General features: G+C 50.6%; 1 protein-coding gene across 1 annotated transcript in view; it reads left to right on the top strand.

Moving 5' to 3' along the window:
- LOC112560364 (carbonic anhydrase-related protein 10-like) overlaps nt 1-21,246 on the top strand; it is a 39,594-nt gene that overhangs the window by 10,962 nt on the left and 7,386 nt on the right. Inside the window, exon 2 of the mRNA XM_025232186.1 lies at nt 17,318-17,365. Coding sequence (XP_025087971.1) covers nt 17,318-17,365 — 48 coding nt within the window. The remainder of the gene's footprint in view (nt 1-17,317; nt 17,366-21,246) is intronic.

Below are 21,246 nucleotides of genomic sequence, written 5' to 3'. Positions count from 1 at the left end.
AGCGGGCATGTAATACTCTGCTGTCTGCAGCCCATACAAGCCAGGGACAGAGGTCAAAGGTCAAGACTGCAGGTTTTTTTCCATTTTTTAACCATCTTCATCCCGCGCACGCTGCGCCTCATTCAGTTTGTGGGTCCCCGGAGACAGGCAAGAATGGAGAGAGATCAGTTCCTCCCGACATGTCGATGCTCGGCGGGAAGTCGCTGCTGTCGGCTGGGATGAATTTCGACTTTGTTTTGCTGTGGTCAGCGACATTAGAGCAAATGAGATTTCACTGGGATGCTGTAGCCTGCTAGTCGCTCCAGAAAGCTTAGCATCAGGCAGTTTATCACTGGGGGCAATAGAGGGGTAGGGGCTGGGGAGCCAAGCTTGTTGTCTGGAGTGACGGCTCCTGCCGACTGCAACCAGCAAAACTGTGAGACAAGCAGAAGTCGATGCTTCCTCCTGCTGTGGACAACCTTTGTGGATGTGGAGTCTGTGGCGCCACGCGCACCTTCTCCAAGTGTTGCAAGCTGACCCACTGGTGGTTGAAGTATTGCAAACTCTTTCATAGTTCAATGCTGTTTTTACTTGATTACGGGGGTGTTTTTACTATCTTCTATCCTTTTATTATATAAGGAGAGGCTGAAATATAGTGAGTGGTTCACTGTGTTTAAGAGCAAGATATGCGAAAGGTACTTTTGGTTGATGGACCGACTAAGCTTCGAACACACGACTCTCTCATTCAAAGACGAGCGCACGAAGACCACGGCGGCGGACTAACAATCAGAGTTTCTTTCTTTCGCTCGTCAGAGACAAGTCTGCTGAGGTGGTTTTGAGGTTTATAGTTGGTAAACATGCTAACATCAAGGTGTAAACATGCTAACATCAAGGTGTAAACATGCTAACATCAAGGTGTAAACATGCTAACATCAAGGTGTAAACATGCTAACATCAAGGTGTAAACATGCTAACATCAAGGCAGGGGAGGCGGGGTAGTGAGAGAATGTGGAGGTGGTGGGTGTCAGACCTCATCTTACATCTTGGGATGCAGCAGGACTTGGGTGAGAGCATTGAGGTTGGTGTGTGTGTGTCTGAATGCTGAGTGTAAGAACTTGTATAAAGAAGTCGTATATGTATTTTATATTTAATTCTCACTCAAACAGCATCAGCCCGGCTTGCCAGCGGTTCATTTTGTTCACTTGTGCGGTCGCGTGCTCGCTGATGTGTGGGTACAGAGACAGGAGGTCGGGTGGCTGGTGTGGCCACTGAACTGAAATGATTTCCTGCATGGATCACCCCCCCCTCTCCCCCTGCTTTCACTGGTTTCTGTGGCTTTGCTACAGCCACTGGCTGCTGCATGCAAACAACAGTGGTGATGCTGATAGTTCCAGACTCCACCGCCAGTTGCTGGGCTCGGGGCTGCGAACCTTAATTAGCGGCTTTCTGTGGGCAGGAATCGCCATTGCAACATTCGCCAACATTCACAACAGTTTTTGGTATCAGAAGCTGTGTAAGCTTTTGGTACATCTGTTCCCCCCTTCTCTCTCTCTCTCCACTAACCCCTCCAAGGATTAAAGGAGAACAAGTTCTGTCGTGGACACGGAGCCCGCGGTGCTTTGAAATGAAGATATTGATGCCCCGTCACTCAGCGTCTCTCGTGAGGCTCACTGCCACCAACATGAGCCTCCCTCACCCTCAGCCCCTACACACTTCTCACAACACCATCACCCTCTCTGTCTCTCTCTCTCTCTCTCTCACACACACACAAACGCACACACATACACAGCGGGGCAGATGAATACACACGTGTACTTGGGGAGAGGTGCTTAACGGGGGGTGGGAGACATTGTGTGTGTTTATGTATGAGAGAGTGTGTGTGAGAGTGTCTGTGAGTATATATATCAAAATGGCAGTTTTGCTTTTTGTCCTGATGCTAGAAAGCTTTAGCACGACAGCAAATGAAGGGCTTTGAGTAAATCCGTCATGTCTGATATTGATCAACACAACTCGCACATTCTCGCTCTTGTTCAGCCCCTACACTTCCCCCAACACCCTACCCTACCCTCCACTCTACACTGTACCCCATCCTCCACCCCACACTCCACACACACTCTACCCCACACTCCACCCCACTCTACCCCACACCCCACCCTCCACCCCACTCTCCCACTCAATGGCTTTTTCACGAGGTGCACGCGAAGGTGCAATGAATAATTCATCACCGAGATGATGATATTGTATTTTTCTTGAAGTAAATAGTCAGTTCACGCCGCCATGATCGTCGTTACATTATTTAGTGTAAAACTGTTTACAAACCTCACCAAGTGTTGTTAAAATCGTAAATTGTTCTCAGGACAAACGCTTCAACCTGTGTAATGAGTTGTCTTTGCTCTCTAACAATTAATAGGTTTTAAAGCCTTTGCGCCACCTACATTGTTTATGTGTTGACTTCTGTCATAAATCGTAACTGGATATTGTGACACTGTGACACTGGACACTGTGACACTGGATACTGTAATGTTCTTCACTGTCAGGTAGAGAGCTTGTCATTACCGTGAGGGTGGCGGAACTTGGGGTCCCCCTGGAGGTGAGGGATAGAGCATCCTGTAAACATCTGTTGTATTTGTTACAACTTTGATGTGAACACCTTGCTTAGTAAAACAAATTTCTAGTCTTTCATATTTTAGTTTTCAAAATGAACAAGTGTTTTGACTCATGGCGACTGTACTAGGGATCGGGTGGGGTTGAGGTGGTCTCCCTCAAGCTCAGGGTGTGTGAAGGTCACTGTCCCCCCACCCAAGGTGCGGCATGGAGACCCCCCTCGCCTCTGTTGACTGCGATCCCCTCTACGAACATTGTGGAAACTGTTACTGGAATCCCAGTGCATGGAGGGCTGGGACAGTCCACCCACGTGTGAGCCTCCCCCCCACAAGTCTTTCTTGGTGTCCAGAGGCCCTCCCCCACCTCACTAACAGCTGTGCACGTGCGAGGTGTGAGCGTTGTTCACTGGCGGCACGTGCCTGCAGTTCAAGAGCGAGTGCTCTCCCCCCTCGGGGCTTCCTCGCTCCCTTTCTCCTCGCTCCCTCTCTCCTCCTCGCTTCCTCTCTCCTCACTTCCTCCCGCACACAATGAGCCGCGCATGAGTGTCCTCCAGCTTCTGCTGTCGCCATTTTCCTCCTAAAGTGTAATCGTTCGTCTCTGATATAAAAACTGTAATCGCTCTTTACTCTGATGTTAAAATCTCCATTCCTGCTTTCTGTAAGAGACGAAGCCTCCCAATGTCCTGCTGCCCTCTCGGAGTGGGCCATTATCGCGAACCATGGCAACAACAGGTTGCAGATGGATGGACATGGCCACACACACGATGGGTGGTTGCTGACATCTCTTTATTCGTTCACACTATCAACTGGCAGCGTGTTGGGGGGCCACAGGTACTGAGACTGCCAGCCACAAACACCGGGGCTCCCACGTGATGGCCTCTGACCTCATTAGTCCCCCAGCGCCGCCTGGGGGCAAAGCCTGGATACAAGTGTCACCCTCAGTTCTGCGAGACAAAGAGGCAATTAATTCCGTTCTGTGAGCAGACCACGGGGGGAGAGTAGCCAGCGACATTGTAAGAAAACATGAAACAGCGAAGACAAACATACTCTGGCAGGGCACAGCGACTGACAGACATCCTGACAAGACAGCAAACAGGGGACAACAGCTGTGACTGCTGGGAAATACTGTCAGGCGACATTATCTCACACATCACCCAGCCCCGCCTTTTCACTTCCAGTTTTTCATGTGAAACAATTGTAATCAAATTTAATGTGCGCGCGTCCCTGTGTGTCAGTGTGTGTGTGAGTAGTCCAGTCTTACAGCAGGCCAGTGTTACGATGGTCAAACGCTTGTCACCAAGAGAATGTGTCTGACTTCAGCCGCTGTTATAAGGCTACATTGAGCGCTCTTACAACACTCCAGGCCCGCAGATCGGCAGGTTCGATACCCACAGAGCGCCGCTCTGCTTCCCTCACTTGACTCAATGAAAGCTGTTAGGGAGAGAGCAGTAGCGAGGACATGATGGACACTCTGCTCACAAAACGCTGCCCCGGGGTAGGGGGGGGACCTGCTCCTCCACAGCACGGCGCTACCCCCGCCTGCACACTGGGGCTCTGTACCCAGGGTGCTTACCTTGCACCAGGACTACACACATTGACACATCCACACTGACACTGAAACACACTGACACTGACTGACACTACACTGACACAGACACACACACTGACACCACACTCACTACTGACACACACACACTCACACACACTGACACACACACACACACACTGCACTGACACACACACACGACACACACTGCACACTGACACACACACACACACACACACACACACTGCACACACACACACACTGACACACACACACACTGACACACACTGACACACACACTGACACACACACTGACACACACACACACACGGGACATCACTGTGTACAATGTTTAGTTTCTCCCCTTGATGCTGTCAGCAGAGGGGAGACAATGCTGCTGAGGCTGGCCACCGGGTAATTAGCGGGTACATGTAGGTGCTGTGTGTGCGACACCCGCCGCAGGACCCGCCCACAGCAGCGGCCACACGGCACGTGCACCCCCCTCCGTCCTGCCACGTGACGTGACGCTCGCGACGTCACCGACACTTGTTCTCGGACCACGACAGGCTTGAACTGTGACTGCCAGCGCCACCTTACGTCTCCCACGTACCCGTGCTTGCTGATTGTCGTGGCTGTCGTAGCCTGGGGGAGTCTGCGGTCCCCCCGTCACACCCTCACGTGCAGACACCCTCCCTGATAACGGGGACCGCGATGGCGCAGAGGGCAACAGACTTGTTGTAAACACCGGGAAGGAGGTGATGGTGGTGGTGGGGAAGTAGCATTATCTTGGATTCCTCCATTAAGTACGGCGCTCGCACTATTTTCTGACAGCTTAGGAGCAGGAAAGACGGTCTGTCAAATAAACTCCTTGAACCGCCGACAGCCTCGGCTAAGTGTTCATTGTAGTGGAGGTGGTGGAGGGTTGTTTGTGTTCTCCTGGCAGCAGTCATTAAGAAGGGGAGGATTACTTCTAGGTGCTGTCAAAATAATTGTTGTTGTTTTTAATGGTTGATATTATATCACAAACAGTCAGTGCTTTGGTGCTGTAGTCGTTTTACAGTAAGTAATGTCATGCCGCAGTCCGGAGACGACAACAGTTGATGAGTTGATGACATCTACTGCAGTGACGACAACTATTTAGCACCTGTACAGTTGAGTTGGGAGATAATTTCACATCAGCAAATGCTAACAAGTATGGAGTGAAACTTGACATTAGCTTGCTAACAAAAGTCAGTTTAGCATTAGCCGGACAAGACCCTCGCCACGTGGACGTCAACATGGCCGCCACTCTAGACACCGGCGACTAGAACAACCACACCAGTGATTGCCTTGATGCTGGCAGTGACAAGGGAGAAAATCAAGATTTCACCGGATGGAGTTGAAAACACACTCGCAGTCATGCGCAGGAAGGCAGCTGTGAGTAGACGCCTCACACCGGGTGGACAGCAACCGCCAACAGGTTCTTTGTCTTCGCCATGAATACGAGCCTCCTACTGGCTGTGTATAGGACACCCAGTGACTGTGATTGATTGATTGATTGATGGATTGGATTGATTGATTGGCAGCATCGCAATCAGTTGCCTGAAGTACCTTAGCGGAGTGTTAGAACACGAGCTCTAAAGAAAAAGGGACGAGAAGAAGACAAGAAGGAATAAAGACTGGAAGACTTAGGATCCAGACTGTCCCGAGCAGGGAGCCGAGGGATCCCCCAGTTCCACTGATAACCTTATTTTCTGAGTAATGGAAAATTTCGATTAGAACCTGCAAGTGCCTCTACCTCCCGCTATCCCCACACTAGACTCCTCCTAGCTGTGCCTCCCTCTCCCGGATGCGACATGAAAGAAATTGAGCTGTCAAAGATGGCGATACAATCTGCCAAACGACTGGTGACCCCGGGGTCAGACCTGTGCAGGGAGGGCTGGGGGGATGACGATACTTTCTGTGAAATTCTGTGTCGGGTAGCGGGGTGGGGTGGAGAGTTCTCACAGCCCCAGCGGGTGTGTGTGTGTGGAGGGGGAGGCGATCAGCTGCTGCAACAGACCGTTAGCAACAACAATGCTTGTGATGTTCAAAGCATCTAAACTTGTATGGGGGGAGGGATGCAGGCCGACCTCTGCCCACTGCGAGGCTCTGCCAGCGTTCCGCCTGATGCACTGGGGTCAAACTGGGGTCAACTCCGCGCAGATTTTTTACAATAAATTACCTGATGGGGATCTCCTGATTGCCTTTGAACTCCACCTAACTCGGACATTTCACTGCGCCAGTCATAAAGCTCTGCTTACTGAGGATGCTGCACAGAGATAGTGGTGTGTGTGGGGGGGACCCCCGGGGACCCAAGTACACTGGGTAAGTGTAGATGTGGGTGGCCACACGCTCAAACACACCCAAACCATCTACAAACGTGTATACACTGCACTTACACCACAAAACCCTTCCATCTACCCCAGTGGTCCACCAACAGACATCGTCCACCTGTCCTGATGTCTGCTGTTGATGTGATGTCACAGTGACGTGTCGGTGTGGACAATCGTACTGCAAGCATATTATCATCACGTGGGCAAATAATTTACTATCACAATTACAAGAGGTTGTCTGCCCCAGGGTGAGTGCCGGCTGTCGGCATACTGTCTTACTGTGTCCCACTGTCTCCCAACACTTGTCCCGGGTACTGTACCCGACTGTCAAGGTGTCCGCTTCAGCTCGCAGACCGTGGATGGACATTTTGCACGACAACAACGCACGCGCCTTAAGGACTCGAGCCTGCCATGGGACAGCCGCCATTTTTCTTGCCTTGATCACGCTGTTAAATGGCTTCCGGTGTCGCCACCCAGCGGCGAGATGTGGAAAAGGACAGGAGCAGCGAGAACCACGTGACCCGCTTAAAATGCAATCAATTAACGGGACTCCTTGAGCTGCGGGGCTGTCGCTCCGCTTCCTGCTGGCGTGGATGTCGTGGCTGGTGTGGCTGGCGGTGTGGCTGGCGCTAACGGGCGCCTCACATGCCGTGTCATGTCCTCAATTACCCGTGTCAAGAGGTCACCGCCGATCCTAAGATGTCAGCAGGGGCCTCTTCTCCTGGACTCCATTCAAAGTCCAAACATGCTCTCACAGCGTTTCCAAACTTTGAAAGACATTTTGTCCAGCTTTGCTCCCGGAGCATCAGGCTCTCTTTTTTTCTTGTGTTATTTTAAAAGTGAAGAGGATTTGATGTCGTGTGGTTTCTCGCATCTGCAAATATCTAGTGACAAACTGTTTATTTCAAAGTTAATCAAGTTCAAATTCAAAACCAAAGAAGACCTGATAATTGCTAGTTTCAACACGAACTCTGCCCATTTAGCAGGAAACACAAATGTTTCATTGGCTGCGACTGCGACTGGCTGAGGAAGTCCTTTTGATTGGTTAAGTTAGTCACGTGTTCACATCCTCTACGTGTCAGTCAGTTCGCTGAATTTCAAACTGCGGGGAGTTGGTGGTAGAGGTGCTGGAGTTAGTGCGATATATTATTGTAAGACAACATCATTCTTACCAGGTGTCTCTGACAGGACCGTTGACCTCCGAGGTCAAATCCTCGTCAGTGAACATCACAAGCTCGAGACGGGAGGGTGGTGGGATGGTGGAGCAGGGAGGGAGAGTTTCTGATTCAAATGCTGAGCAAATGCTGAGATTTCAATCGTTGTTCGACTAGAGATCATACCTGACTGAGCAGATCCACAGATAAAGTATGTCAATACACAATGCTTTATTCCTTTATATCAACACCTTATCTATGTTTTAGAAATTCAACTCTGAACTTTGACATTGTTGTCGACGGGTTGAGAGGTTGACGAGGTAATGTGTTGAATGTGTTCCACGCATGCTAAGTTTTATGGACCGTTGGTCACAGCTGATTGGACATGAGACAGAGCGGCTGCAGCTAAACTAGCAATAATGTTGCAGCTGTGGGAGGAGGAGGGCGAGCGATGAGATGGCCCGGGGAGCGAGTGGCTCACAAAGAGCGGAGCGCACCGAGCCTCGGCTAATGTCTGGCTACAAACACACACACGCACCACTGACCAGCAAACTCAGCTTTCACGCCGTCCTTGCATCTTCGTCATGCTTGAACAAGCACGCCCCTTCCGACCTCCTCCGCCCATCCTCCCAAACATGGCGCCCACATGGGGCCCACACGGGGAATTGCTGGGGCCGAGCTCTTCACGTCTGCCACGTGTCGGCCAGTAATGGAGGAGATGTGGAGGAAAACAGCAATCAAGAAAAGGAAAAAACAATAATTAATGACACTTTAATCACGTGGCCTGTCGTATATCATTCTCGCCCTCCTCTCTCGTTTCCCTGGAAACCACTTGTGGCGGCCGTTACGTACGTGGTCCTCATGTAGCGGGCCGAACGGACCAGGCGATGACCGACAATGGCAGCTACAGTTGGACCGAAATTCTTATAATGAGACAACCTCATCGTCATCATGATTGCCATGATGGCCAGCACTCAGTGCACATGGAGAGAAAGGTCACGACTGTCCTGGTAACAGCTGTGCATCCGGGCAACGGGGGGGACAACCTGCTGCGTGTGGCGGCAAGTCCATGTGAGGGGCGTGTGTCGGTGTATGTGTGTGTCGGTGTGTGTGGGGTGTCGGTATGTGTGTGAGGGGGTGTGTCTGTGTGAGGGGTGTGTCTGTGTTTGAGTGCGTGTGAGGTAGGAAGGGTGGGTATGACAGAGGTATTGGGGTGGCGGTGGTGGAGCGGATCTTACACTGTGTCGTCCTGCTGGCCATCCAGCCATCTGTCCACAGAAGCAGCCGCCACACAGTCACTAGAGTTAGTAGACAGTCGTGCAGCCAGACCACCCACACCACGTGACTTTGCTGAATAAAAGAGATGGTCGTGCCTGGAAGGTGTATCAGCCATTACCAGGCCTAGAAATCTAGTATCATGTTCACTAACCACCCGAGTTACAGCACTCAACTGTTTCTTCACTTTAGCAGTCCGCCAGCTGCACTCAAATCTTAGTCCCTCAAGTGGGCACAGTGAACCCCTCACAACGCGGCTCTCACAGCTACATGACGTCACGGCACTTAGCAACGGGCACCCCTCCCCTCCCCTCCCCACCCCCATCACACCCACCACTTTCCTCAGATCGCCGACATCGTGTCGGTTATCCCCGGGAAACTAAGCGAAGCCTGAGGAGCGCCACCCGACACAAGAAACCTGACGACAGCCTGTGGGTGACAGGGAGGATCGCCTCCACCTCCTGAGCGCTCGTCTAAATCCAGGTATTGGCAGGTGGCGGCAACCCTCCTCAAGGTACGGCTTCATCGACGTCGTCACTGCTGGTGGTGGTGGTAGTGGTAGTGGGGGAGATGCTGTTACCGACCAATCAGCGGTCGGTGTGAGTGGTGCGCTGACTCTAAGCCCATTGACCCGCAGTGCAGTGAGCTGAGCAGTTGGTGAGGATCACGTTGACGGACATTTTGACTTTTGTCAGGTGTGCACGTGCACTCGACACGGACACTCACACACAACTCGGTGTAAGTACCTGGGTGACCTCGTCCTCACTGAGTGACTCAGCCCTCAATCCAGAAATGGGGAAAAGGAGGAAGTGCACCTGTTGTTGGAGGGTGGTGGTGGTGGGAGGCGATCGCGCGGTGTAAAAACTATCAAGGGGAGATTACCAGGGTAAGTGACAGGGGGAGATTATTCGAGAAGAGGCTGACTGGCTGACAGAGCAAAGCCGCTGATGCGAGATGATGATGGGATGAGTGACACTCATGTGAAGACGGAGGCAAGGAGTGTTGTGCTGTCGTGGACAGTGGAAGGAGAGGTCAGAGGTTAGGCTAGGTTAGGTCAGGGGACACGTTACAGGAGGTCAGACACTGGGACTTGTGCTTGCGCCCCTGTCTTTCTGTACATTAGTTCCTCGGTCCTCGGGGTCTGACGTCTGTGTTTTGATGGAGACTGCCTGAAGTGTTCACGTGACAGTCTTGCCGAGTGTTAATGTATGTGTTGTGATGGAAGTGTTCACGTGACTACTTGACTGTCGTGACATCCTGTTGATTTGTGTTGTGACATGTGTGGAGGGGTTTGTGATGTGCTGTGACCGGAGACAGGCGAGCAGGACCAGGCGGCGCCTTGACAGATGAGGTAGTGACCACAGGAGGAAATCTGTGATGGAGAGGAGGAAGAGAAGAGTGGACAGACCATCGGCAATGCTGCGGACATGAAGTGGGGGTCAGTCCCGGGGTCCAGCGACTGGTGATTACAGAGGCGGTGAGTACACTGAGCTAGCACCGCTGTCTGATTAATTACCGCGCGTGAGGAGACTTGATCACATCAGTGGATGCTCGTACCAGCCACGGTGCTTGGGGACGACACACCTCCTTCCCCCGGGATGGCTTTCTCCATCCGTCTAACCGTCTGTGACCGAGGTCTGAGAGGATTTAAACACAAGAGAGGGGCTGGCAGCTGTGTCAGTGGCTTCTCGCTGTACGAACATCTGTCATCTACTTTACACTGCACGGCAGCTGCGGAAGTTGAATACTCTACCAAAACTTGAAAATATGAACAGTTTTCACACTGACAGCAGCAACTGTTTGTACAGCCGACATTATCAAGCTTTGTGACAGTGAACAGCACAGTGAACAGTGGACAAACGAAGTTATCAAACCTCTGTACACCAGACCTTACCAACCTGTGTTACCATGGAAACATCAGCCTGTCCCCACAGTAGACAATTCCACAGACCTACTCCACTACAGACGACATCCACCACATGTGTGCAGTGAACACCAGGATTCCTCTCCTAACTACCAGACCACCCAGACCTTTGCATCATCATCCTGTCCCTCGAGAAGCCTCATCATCATGCTTTCCATCACTAACCCGCTCATTTTCTCCTCGCACCCCCCTCGTTGTCATCAGGGAATTGTGGGCACTAAACATGGCTAATCAGTCCTGGCGTGGGCACGTCACCATGGCAACCTCCCCTTGTATGCTCGCAGTCGAAAGCAAACAAGCAAACGACCAAAAAGTCTGACACTTTATGAGTTGATGACGAGAACATTTCCGGTCATTCTCCTCTCAGGTGTCTGCTAGGGTCTGAATCATCTGTGACCTGCGAGGTGTTAATCTGGTTTCATCACATTTGTTGATGTGAAGTGATAATGCTCTGTCAGCTTTGTTCATATGAAATGATAATACAGTCATCGGCGAGTCGCTAAACCACTTCAGATGTTTCACATCATCGATGACACTCAACTATTTTCCATTATTTACTCTTTTGCAAAGCTTGGGGCGGAATTGTTTCACGAAAACAGCTTCATGTTTATGAAATAATGAAAGTAATACAGCCATTAAACACAGAAGCACTCACCATCATGGAGCACGTGCTAGACGAGGGAGGGACTGAAAAAGGTTTTGTCGGAAAGCTTATCGTCTCAACCCTCGATGATAGACAACAGTCTCAGGCGCCGTTAGCCACCTCGCGAGCTTTAATCGTCGAGAAACAAACGGATAACGACCGCGGCTCAACCGTTGTTGATCGTTAGTAAACAGTAAATACTCAGGGATTATCAGAGGATTGGAGGAGGGCGAGTCTGGTGTCTGATGTTGTTCTTCCTGCGAGTCAGTGGAGTGAAAAAACAAACTCATAACTTGTACATCACAGTCAGTTCAGTCCTCAAGTAGGTTGTGTGTTTGTTTTTGTTTTTGTTTGTTTTGTTTTTGTTTGTTTGTTTTTGAAAAGTGTGAACCTGTGACAGTAGAGCCTGTTTGGTGTGACTGGCAGTGTTTTCACAGGAATTATGCGGGAGGAGGGAGGGTCGTGTGTCACTTTGCGTGCGAGGGTCCGTGGGATGATGTTTATTGACAGACTGACAAACAACAAGGTCTCTCCAGGTGTTCATGCGTGTGGCAGGTGTGGTGTCGCCACTGTGCTCGCCATGTTCTACACGCAATCATCTCCACATCCGCCCCCAGGCTTTGCGCACGTCACAGGACACGTGACAGGGGGAACAGGAAACCCGATGCGCCACCTACCGCAGTGCGCGAGAGTTGACACGAGATGACGACGTGGAGATGACGTCTGATGGCGGAGGGCCGGCACGTGCTTCCCGTTGGTGTGCTGGTGATGTGAAGGGGTTTGTGGGATGGTGGGTGTCGGGGTAGTGTGGGGTGTAGGGTGTGGGGTGTAGGGTGTGTAGGTTGGTGGGGGTAGGTAGGGGAGAGCAGAATGCACCGTGGCACGTCGGCGCGCGGCTCTGCGCGTGAATATATTCCTCAGTTCGCTGCACAAAAGCCTGGAGACAGCCGTACACCCGATGATTTGATTGATGAGTTGATAGCCGATTGACTGGTCGCCACGACTGCCTGCCCCACGTGCATGTCGCCAATCACCGAGGCACTGGCCAGGCGGGGCATTAACGGCTCCATTATTCACTTCAGGCGGGAAATGCTACAAAAAGGAGATCCTCTTCAGCAGCCAGACGGAGGTAAATAGTCGGAGATTGGCGAGCGAGGCGTACTCCTCAACACTTTCCCTCCACATCTTCCTCGCTGTGTACTGATTGGATTGATTAAGCACTACAGGGAGGGTCTGAGGCCGCCACACAGAAGGGGATACAGCTGTGAGGTTCGTGCAAACACTGCAGACGAAGAACAAACGGCGACAAGAATGAGGCATGACGGAGGGACTTAGGTGGACCTTGTGGAGGAGGCAGACCTCATCCAGCGCTCGCCAGATGTCGGGGGCCGTGAGGGGCAGAGACGGGGCCGCCCCCGACACTACAGGGATGCTGCGAGAGATGAACACGTGATGGCTGTCTCACACACACACGAACACACACAGACCCACACACACAACACACAACACAGTCACACACATACAGTCACACACACACATGATGTCCTGTCACAGTCTGCATGTTGTAGTCTGTCGACTAGTTGATGACCAGCAGACGAGGTCGGACTGTAGATGGTTGATGTGAACGAGGCTACGAGGTCATTAAAGATGTCCGCCATGAAAGTTCAAGAGAGAAGCCGAGGTGCTGGCGGGTGGGTGTGGGTTATGTATCCAGTGGAGTGAGAAAGCACCTGTCATGTCTGCAAGCAGTCAGGCGGAATACAGACGATGTCCTGTCAGTCGCCATAGTCGCCGTCTGTAGACAGTCCCTCCCTGTGCTGCGCTCGGCGGCTTGTCGAGTGCTGATGATGCCGGGAAAATGACAAGCTTCTGTGAACACTGAATTCCAGAGGATGCTTAGTGGATGGCGATAGTAGCTTCTACCTTTTTATTTTTATTTTTATTTTTATTTTTATTTTTATTTTTATTTTTAGAGCTCAGATTGGTAATGGAATTTTTTCTACCACTTTTTCTTCTCTTCAGCTTTCTCTTCCTTTTTCTCTTCCTCTATCTTTCTCACACACAAAACCTGTCTTTGTCTCTCTCTCTCTCTCACAAACACACATACACGTACACACACAAATCACATAAATATTCATATAGCACGCTCTCTCTCTCTCTATCAAACACATACACCCATATATATATATTCACATCTCTCCATCACACACACACTCATTTGCATATGCATAGCAAATCGGATAAATATTCCTTTTCACTGGCTTGCGCTCACTCCCTCACTCTGCACGAGAGAGAAGAGGAAAAAAGCGATGAATCCCCCCACACCCCACACACACACCCAGTATTCATTGAGTGAGTTGAAAGTGCCGTTGCCATGACACACTGCCACTACTCGATACACACATTTCTTACCTTGTGTAGGGAGGTGAGGTGGAGGGGTGTGTGCCTCTCGCTGGGTCATCTCCCCTTTCATGGCCGCCATATTGATTTTGGTGTCAAAACTTGTGTAAAACTGTATTTTTTGGCGAGAGATTGCTGTGAAATGTGCGGCCTCGCTAGTGTTGGGCGGAAAACGAAGAAATAAATCCATCAGACCTGACACCCTAGTCTTGAGCGACCCCCGGGCACTCCCAGGTATACCCGCGCCACAAAGACTGCGCGCGCAAGGAAGGAGCTGCGTTTCCGGTGCACGACAGCTGCAGGGGAGGTAAGCAGTGGGGGGAGGGGGACTCAGATGAAGGCGTACATCCTGATGTGCTGCTATTTACAGCGAGACACAAGTGATAGTTTATTTTTTGTATCTGTACATTTGTTTAAAAAAGTAAGGTGGAGTGGAGACACTCCTGTAATTTCAAACTTTAATGCTCCTACGTCTTGTGTGGCGATGAGGCTGGTGCATCATGGGATTTGCGAACTAGGAGAACCTACCAGCTCCAAGGAAAGAACAGTTCTGTAGTTTACGAGAGACACGAGGTTCGCTCCCCCCATGTCCACAGACAACCTTAAACAAATATCGCAACTAATATAGTAACTAAGACTATATCACGGCAAAGCCGCCAGCCCTATAAACATGCAGAGAAGAAAAAAAGCCTGCTCGAGACGAGATCTGAACCCAGGACAGTCAATCATCACTGTATTGGGGGATCGGGTAGGGACAACAACGGTGTGTGGAATAAATCTTCACTGCCACAGAGCCCCCAAAGGCTCTTTTCCGATCAAAAGGACATTTGGACATTAATATGCAGCAGTCAGTAGTGTTGACAAACAGTCCGTCAATGACATGTTACACGTTGTATTATTTATTCACGTGATGCTTTGCACACGTCACTCTTGTAAGCTATCACCTGGACTCGGGCTCGTGCGATGCCAACAGCTCTCGTCTTGTGCTCAGCTCCCACATGAGGGTTGGACAAGAAACTCGCGCTGCTTGCAGGTGACTGGGCGGGGGTCCTTCTGGTCAGCCACGTGACTTGTACTCTTCATTCACGCATGTCACGTGTTGTCAGCATCCAGCAGTCGGACACTGCAGTCAATACTACAGTCATTACTATCTCTAGTTTAAATATTTCTGTCGTTTAAAAACCTGGGAATCATTTGTTTGTACTATCCGACAAAAATAATATTTTTCGCTGTATTTCTGCCTCCCCGGGATCCGATCGCCTTTTGTCAAACTGTTGAGTGACTTGTGCCCGGTCTGTGTTTTTTTCTTCAGTCTCTCTCTCTGTGGTGTTGATCAAGGAGCAAACTACTAAGTTATTCCGGGGCTCGTTCTGTCGACTAGTACCTGTCGAGCCCTTGCAGCCCCTGTCGCCGGGGGGACGGGCCCCGGGAAATGCCGGGTTATGACAGCGCATTCATTGGCGGGTGTTGCCAACGACCTGCAGACAGGAAACTGCTATTTATTCCGTGTGAGTGAACAGACAAACAGCCGGCGACGGATGGAAGAGGTTTATTTGGGCGGCAGATGATGAGATCTGTCCAGACCCCACCCCACCAGAAGGTCATCGGTACACGGAGGATTGTGGTCGTCGTCTGCTCACCCTCTTCCGCATCAGGACGGCAGTGCGCATGCGCCAAGCTGGCGTCCCTCCTGCAAACACCGGAGGAGGCTTTGGCGGCCATTCTGCCATCGGGGGCTCTGGTTTCTGGCTTATCCTCGCGACGGGTGTATTGATTCTCCTTGATTGTTCATTTCCTCCCGGCTCTACCTCTGTGGACACTTTCTTGGTGTCCATGTGCGAGTCAATAGTACATTTAATAAAGTCGCTTTTCTCCATTTTTTTCTCCAAACTGCACTCAGATTAAGTCGGGTGCGTGAATCACCCGAATGTTTTTCTTGTTACACCGATTACCTACATGTTTGTGCGCATTCATCTGCACGTCGTCAACTTTGACCTGTATTGTTGGAAGCTGGAGGGTCAGACGAGGACTAGGGTCTGTTGTTGCTGCAGCAGCGGCGATACTTCAAAGACTGACTTTCGTGTCGCAATGCATCAGGGTGCACGGGGTAGTCGGGTGGAAAATGCAATTTTCTGCTTCACTGACTGCGCGTGCAGGACTGCGCACCGACAGCGCGCCACGTGAGTCCCCGGGTGCTGCCCCTCCCTGGTGTGTTGGGAGGAGGAGGAGGGTAGACACAGGGTCAAGTACTTGGCCACACAATGCCACACATCATCATCCACACAGTCAGTGATCTTGTCCACATGGCACAGCTTACTTTCCTCTCTTCTCTGGGTGCAGGCGAGGGGGGCGGGGACAGGATGAGATCACCAATTGTTTGACTGGACTACAGTTGCTCCATGTTGGCGGCCATGTACATGTCGTGATGGGAGCTTGTAGAGGGAAAACTCAATGTTAGGAGCTTGTTTGTAAAAACTAGATATGATTGTATGACATTTCACAATTATTTACAATGCCAGTAAAAGTGTCCACTTTCTAATGGCAACTGAATACTTGTTTGTTAGAAAGTGACAGATGACTCAGCGCTGTCCTAAGTTGATCCACTTTGTGGACACGAGACATGACTAGTGACTTCTGTCGACAAGAACTTTGGACTTTCTGGTCGACTACAAGTACTATAGCATCACAGGGGAGACAAATATTTAAAAGACCAAACACTCACACGCTCAGTCTTACAAACTCAGGTCAAGGTTCACTTCAGTCAGTTGTGAGAGCTGAGCGTCCTTGTGTTTTGTTTGTTTTTTTCTGTTCAAGCAAACATCGTGGTTGTTGTGTGAAACATCTTGCAGCGTGGATTGTGTTTGCTTGAGATGTTTTGCACAGCACGGAGCAGTTCCTCTGTTTGTCAAATGAGTTGTTTTTATTCACTCACTTATTCGTTCGCTCACTTGCACTTTCATTCATTCGTCCATCTTTATTGTAACGACAGATTACGGGTATCTGGGTGAGTAAAGCGAGAAGGGTGGAGCAGTTTAGTTGTGGCGGAGGTAGGAGGAGCGGGTGAGGTTGTACAGACAGGGTGAAGAGAGTCACGTGACACAAGACTTCACTGTCTAGAAGCTCCGCCCTCAGCGCCATCTACCGACTCCCAGCCAGAACAGACAAGTGAGGTCAACGGGTACAGTTCATTGCTAGTTAATGAAGCAGACCGCCAGGTCCTCTTGTAGCAGCATCTTGTGATGGACACAGACCCTGAGCTGATGTGTTCACAGGCAACCTTCTCTCTCTCCTCCCTCACTCTGTGCTGCCTCCCTCCGTCTCTACCTACCTGTGTGTCTTCCATTCTGTGTCACACACACACACGTATATATACATATATATAAAGTGAAATTTTCATACACACTCCAACTGTCTTTATGACGATCGTCTTCTTTTGCAGGTGACTCTAATTTGTGGTCCAACTGGTGGAGCTACTATGGTATATCCGGTGAGTAGAGCTGGCCAACTACCTTCCTCCGTTTCTGTGTGTGTGTCATGTGTGTAATGTGTGTGTATAATGTGTGTGTAATGTGTGTGTTCAGGGTATGTGTCCGACACTTGTACGTGTGTTACACAAGTTTCAGGAGTAATGGCTGTCGTGTCACATCATGTGTAACAGTTTGTACTCACTTGCACATGGACACAGGATGGCGGGGCTTCAGTTCAAAGGGCAATGACAGTGTGGCTTCATCGGCTTCTGTTATTGTGTGCTGTCACGTGACCGGGGTGACAAAGGCCGCTCATTTAACTTACAGATAGAAACAGAACACAGCTGTTCAGCCTCTCAGTCTCAGTCTCTCAACCTCTCAGCCTCAGTCTCTCAGCCTCAGTCTCAGTCTCTCAGCCTCAGTCTCAGTCTCTCAGCCTCAGTCCTCCCTGCTCGTGGGTCTTGGCGTGCAGGTCATTAAAGGTACATGATGTAATTTCCGGTCTCAACTTTCCTGGCGAGAACCTGTGGACACCCAGCATTGTGGGAAGCCTTACTTCATCCTCCGCGCTGTGCACCGTACAAGGTGGAGCAAAACATCTCATCGGGGATCGAACCTTGCACTGGAGACCTTTCCTAAAGAACGTGTAACGGCCCGGTCCTTCCTCTGATCACACGCAACAAAAGTATTTCATCACAACACTGCCTGAGTCCGTGGACTGATCTCAGGACTATGCCGGCCATCATGTTCCGCCATTTGGACGAAAACTTCGACGGGACGAGGAGTGGAGCAGTCTGGTTTACACGTGGCAGCAATGGCGGCTCCTTGCAACAATCTGAAGGTGGCTTTAGCAGCCTGCCGCAAGTTACTGAAAGGCTGTAGACAAATGAAAGACAGGGTTTAGGACTGAAGGTGGTGCTGGTGGTGGTGGTGGTGGCGGTAGGGACATTTGTGATAATGTCAACTTGTTTAAAGATTAATGTCAACAAATACGAAACACGTCCAACGGGAATTTTTGTGGCATTCAGCTTGTAGACAGAATAATATTGAAAAGTGGGATGTTTTGGTGTTTGAAGTTACTTCAAGCGGGACAACCGGCCACAGGGGAGACAAGCTGAAATCCCATTAACTGCAAGCAGAATCTGCCTTCACTACAGTTGATACTAGTCCTCATCTCTCCTGATGCTAGTGCTGCTTTAGTAGCTTCAGACAGAAGCCAGATTGTTTGATTACCTCCCTTTTCGTCTTTCAAGCTGACATGAGATTCGCTCCCCGGAATCACTGGGGCGTGGAGAGACGCTTTTCAAAGGAAACCACGAGGCCCTGATGTTTGTTTTTTTCAAATCCAAAAGTCTGTTGCACAAACCGTTAGCGGATATCGCCTTGAAAAGGTGTTGACCTGTTGGTCTGTGAAACATTGACACACAGGTGAGATGACAAGAGGGGAGATAACTTTTTAAAAAGCTCTGTCGAGCGGAAGACGACACCTGTCAACTCTGATGTATGCTCTTCGCGCGTGCGTGTGTGACCGGGAAATTTGTAGTCAGTCAAAATGTCCTTGTTTCCTGTCATCATCTCCTTTTCTAATTTCCTTTTCATCTTTCTCTCCGTCGTATAGACTGCTTTTGAACTTCTCTCCCACACCGCCATGTAACCCCCGATCTCCCCTCGACATTTTCCCACTCACGATGAGGGTATTTGTTCATGCCCACCAGTCTAGTGTTCACAGCGCTATTTTTAGAAATATGAATATTCCCGACTGGTATCAGTAACCGGATCATTATCGCCACCCAGTGCTTTCTTGTTAGCAAGTATTGCGACTTCCATCATCAGCCGCCCTCTAGAATTCAGCCTGCAAGGCGCGCCGGGAAAAAAGCATGTGGCTCCCCCATTACATCAAATTCCAATGTGCATTTAGCGATGCAATCGATGCTCGGAGGAACAGTGGCCACCCCCCTACACCCACACACCCTACCCGGGGGACGGGAGAAGCTTCATCCTTTCGTGAGCCTCGTGGTCGATGTGTTGCCTCCGCCATGAAGCCATCATACGACATCGGGGGTAGCACCCGACCTTCTTGTGTTGCCTCCTATGTTTATCTTTTTTTAGACTTCTTAGGATTGTTTCCATTTGCAAAAACAGAAATCCATCTGATATCCTCACCGGGCCACCGTGGGATCGATTGAGTAAAGAGATCATAACATGAGGGATTGTTGCATTGCGAGCACGGCAGGCGGGTCGACAAAACCTACAGTTACCCAGTAGTGCCCTCCCACACTCTCCCCCCTCTCTCTCTAATGGCTGGGCAGCCACGGCCACCACATCAACACCAGGAACACCACGTCAACACCAGGAGCACCACATGAATACCAGGAGCACCACATCAGGATACCAAGCCAAAGGACCTGTGCGCCGAGTGCACCTTCACTGTGTGATGGCAAGATTATCTGTCGGCGATGATCGGCTCTTGTCTGCGAACTGCGCCATCTTGGATGCAGATGATTGTCGGTTTGATTGTCTGTGAAGCTGTCGCAGCAATCACCGACCTTCTCTTCCTTCAAGAGGAGCATTGTGGTCATGAAGTAGTCGCAGTCGTCTCAACAGTTTGTTTCAACCGTTCCCACAGTCCTCTCTGCCCAAACAGCCATCTCAACCCTTTTGTTGATGTTTACTTAATCCGTTCAAAAAGTCCGTTGAGGACAATGACGTCACTCACGTTGTTGTAGACTGTCTATTCACCTGCACAAACAAATCACACCAAAGTGTTTTACACTATTTTCTACACAAACAAGTCCTGCAATCTTTCCTCCCGTGACACGCCTCATGACCTGTGTTTTATTTCTCCTCCTTTCCCCAGGGCCCCATACACTGGCGGTGCCGGGGTACGTGTGCACCCAGCCTCCCTCCGACTCGATGGTTGCACTCGCCTTGCTCGTCTGCTTCCCTCTTCCATGACTCACCGGCCCCTTCATGTCTTTGTCTACAAATTTTCTCACTTCCCATCTGCTATTCATCTTTTCTTTCCTCTGCCTCTCTGCCTCTACTGGCTTTCCCATGTTCCTCTTGTTCCAATAAAAACATTTTCTTGCTTTGGTTTTCTCCTCTCCGTGACCTGCTGTAGCACTGCGGGGTGTGCCCCTGTCGGGGGAACTGTGTACTGGAGTTGGGTCTGTGATGGGCTGCGGTCCATCATTCCGAGACCTCTGTGCCTGGGTCATTCTAGTCCACGCATCATTTGGACCAGTGGACCAGTTCTCCTGTAGCCATGGTGCGGTTGGAAATACCCCGAGGAAAGAGTGCACGGAGGTCAGTAGAGTGGCCTGCCCTTGTTTTCTAGCAGCTGATGTGTTTTGTGAGCATCCTTAGTTGTTGGTCGGCTTCCTGCTGTTGTCCCACGCCATTCCCTTCTGTGGTCTGGCACTGACTTGCTCCACCTCTCCCTCGCTGTCTTGGCCTGGCATTGGAAGCGTCTAGCCAACAAGTGGCCTCCTTGATGTTTGTGAGGATGAATGTCTCAAAGTCCCTAAACATAAAATTTTTCTGCATTGCTGTACACCCGCACCTTTGTGCACTCTCCCCGCCCCCAGTATTTACACAGACTTGAGGCTCGTGACAGTCAGAGTCTGTGACTAATGTCCGCTCTTGTGGAGGAAACGTGTTCAGACTTCAGACGGTGCTGGCCCCTCCCATGTCATTACAGAAGCTGTAGTCTGGTGCTGTCGTCAAGTGGTCGTTGCTGGTGGCCGCGACGTGCTGCTTGTTTGTCGTCGTCGTCGCTGGCTGACAAGTCGTGTACGTCACCGTCCTTGAGACGTGACCCTGCTGTCCACTTCCTGTCTCCAGGTCCTCAGACACACGGCTTCCCGCCGACTGGCCTCAATGGCGGCAGTAAATGAGACAC

Source organism: Pomacea canaliculata, linkage group LG3, assembly GCF_003073045.1.
Source record: "Pomacea canaliculata isolate SZHN2017 linkage group LG3, ASM307304v1, whole genome shotgun sequence".
NCBI classification, from domain to species: Eukaryota; Metazoa; Mollusca; class Gastropoda; order Architaenioglossa; family Ampullariidae; genus Pomacea; species Pomacea canaliculata.
Note: the sequence above shows the minus strand (reverse complement) of the source record. Positions and strands in the feature narration are given on the sequence as shown.